Here is a 1,544-nt window from a genome sequence, read left to right as displayed (position 1 = left end):
CCAGGATTCCCATAGGGATGCATTCCCTCCTTGCTGACCCCCACCCCACTGTCCCTTCCCTGGTGTCCCCTGCGATGTCCCCAAGATGCCCCCAATGCTGGGCATCCCCTGCCCAGCCCCACAACCCCAGGATTCCTATAGGGATGCATTCCCTCCTTGCAGACCCCCACCCCAGTGTCCCTTCCCTGGTGTCCCCTGCGATGTCCCCAAGATGCCCCCAACGCTGTGCATCCCCTGCCCAGCCCCACAGCCCCAGGATTCCCATAGGAATGCCTACAGACAGGCTCAGCCACATCCCCTCCCTGTTGACCCCCACCTCAGTGTCCCCCTATCCTACGTGTCCCCTGCGATGTCCCCAGGGTGTCCCCATTGCCGGGGATCCCCTGCCCAGCCCCAAGGCAATAGGATTCCCATAGGAATGCAGCCAGCCCTGTTCAGCCTGTTCCCCTCCCCACATCCCCTCCCTGACGCCATTCCCTCCCAGGTGTCACCTCCTCCCCAGTGTCCCCCCCTCCCCAATGCCCCCCCTCCCAGTGTCCTTACAGGGTCCTTGAACTGCTCGCTGACAGAGCGGATGACGGGCAGCGTCTCCTCCAGCTTAGAGGCCAGCTGATCAGCATTCATGTCCCCCAGCCCCAACATATTGCACATCTACGGGAGCAGAACAGCTTGGAGACCACCGCCACGTCACTCAGCATCCCCACAGCACCATCCAAAGGGTCCCCAAACCTCCAGCCACGAGACCCCCAGGCTGCCACCCACCAGGACCCCCCCCTCCCCAAGCTCTCACCTGAGAGATGAAAGGACTGATCTGATTCTTGATCTGCATCAGCCGCCCCAGGCCTCGTTCCACGATGGTGGGGAAGTTGAGCAACCGCAGCGTGTGTCCGGTGGGCGCCGTGTCAAAAAACCACCACCGAGAAATTTCATCCCCCTTCACCAACCTGCAGGGCCGGGGTGGGGGGGAGGGGGGGGCTCAGAGGGGTCATTTGTTGGGTGCTGACCCCACAGTTCACCCCACGCTCACCTCATCACCTCGGCGTAGCTCATGGCCTCATCGATGCCGGGGAAGGCGCTCATGGCTTCCTGCATCATTTCTTGCCCATGCTCAGCATGTTGTCCTCCTCAAAGAACTCATCGGGGAGTTCTGCCACTCCCAGGCTGGGGTCGATTTCCTGGAGGGTGTGGGGTTCAGGGGGGGGGGCGTCCGTGGAGAGGGGCTTTTGGGGTGGGGGTCCCACAGGGTGGGGGACGCGTGGGGTGGGGGTACCATGGGGCTGGGGTCCCGCAGGGTGGGGATCCCATGAGATGGGGGTCCCGTAAGGCGGGGATCCCGTAGGGAGAGGATCACTGTGGGGTGGGGGTGACCCCCCTGCAGCCTCACCATGGCAAAGAGGTTGTCGTAGCCCTTCACTTTGGTGGGGACTTTGGAGAACTTCTGGTCGAAGGCGTCGGAGATGTTGTGTGCGGGGTCGGTGGAGATGATGAGGACGCTCTCACGAACCTTGGACAGCTGCCCGGCCAGGCTGCAGCTGCGGGGCGGT

At 63.1% G+C, this 1,544-nt stretch overlaps 1 protein-coding gene across 1 annotated transcript in view; it reads right to left on the bottom strand.

Annotated features, from left to right (window-relative positions):
* Window positions 1-41: 41 nt before the first annotated feature.
* The window catches only part of GET3 (guided entry of tail-anchored proteins factor 3, ATPase), a 1,709-nt gene continuing 206 nt past the window's right edge, over window positions 42-1,544 (bottom strand). The window contains 5 exon segments of the mRNA XM_019610990.2: window positions 42-651; window positions 791-944; window positions 1,028-1,097; window positions 1,100-1,175; window positions 1,385-1,544. The exon segment at window positions 1,385-1,544 is cut by the window's right edge and continues 8 nt beyond it. Coding sequence (XP_019466535.1) covers window positions 334-651; window positions 791-944; window positions 1,028-1,097; window positions 1,100-1,175; window positions 1,385-1,544 — 778 coding nt within the window. The 3' untranslated portion in view covers window positions 42-333.

This window comes from Meleagris gallopavo, unplaced genomic scaffold (genome assembly GCF_000146605.3).
Source record: "Meleagris gallopavo isolate NT-WF06-2002-E0010 breed Aviagen turkey brand Nicholas breeding stock unplaced genomic scaffold, Turkey_5.1 ChrUn_random_7180001847698, whole genome shotgun sequence".
NCBI lineage: Eukaryota > Metazoa > Chordata > Aves > Galliformes > Phasianidae > Meleagris > Meleagris gallopavo.
This window is presented reverse-complemented; position numbering and strand designations above follow the sequence as displayed.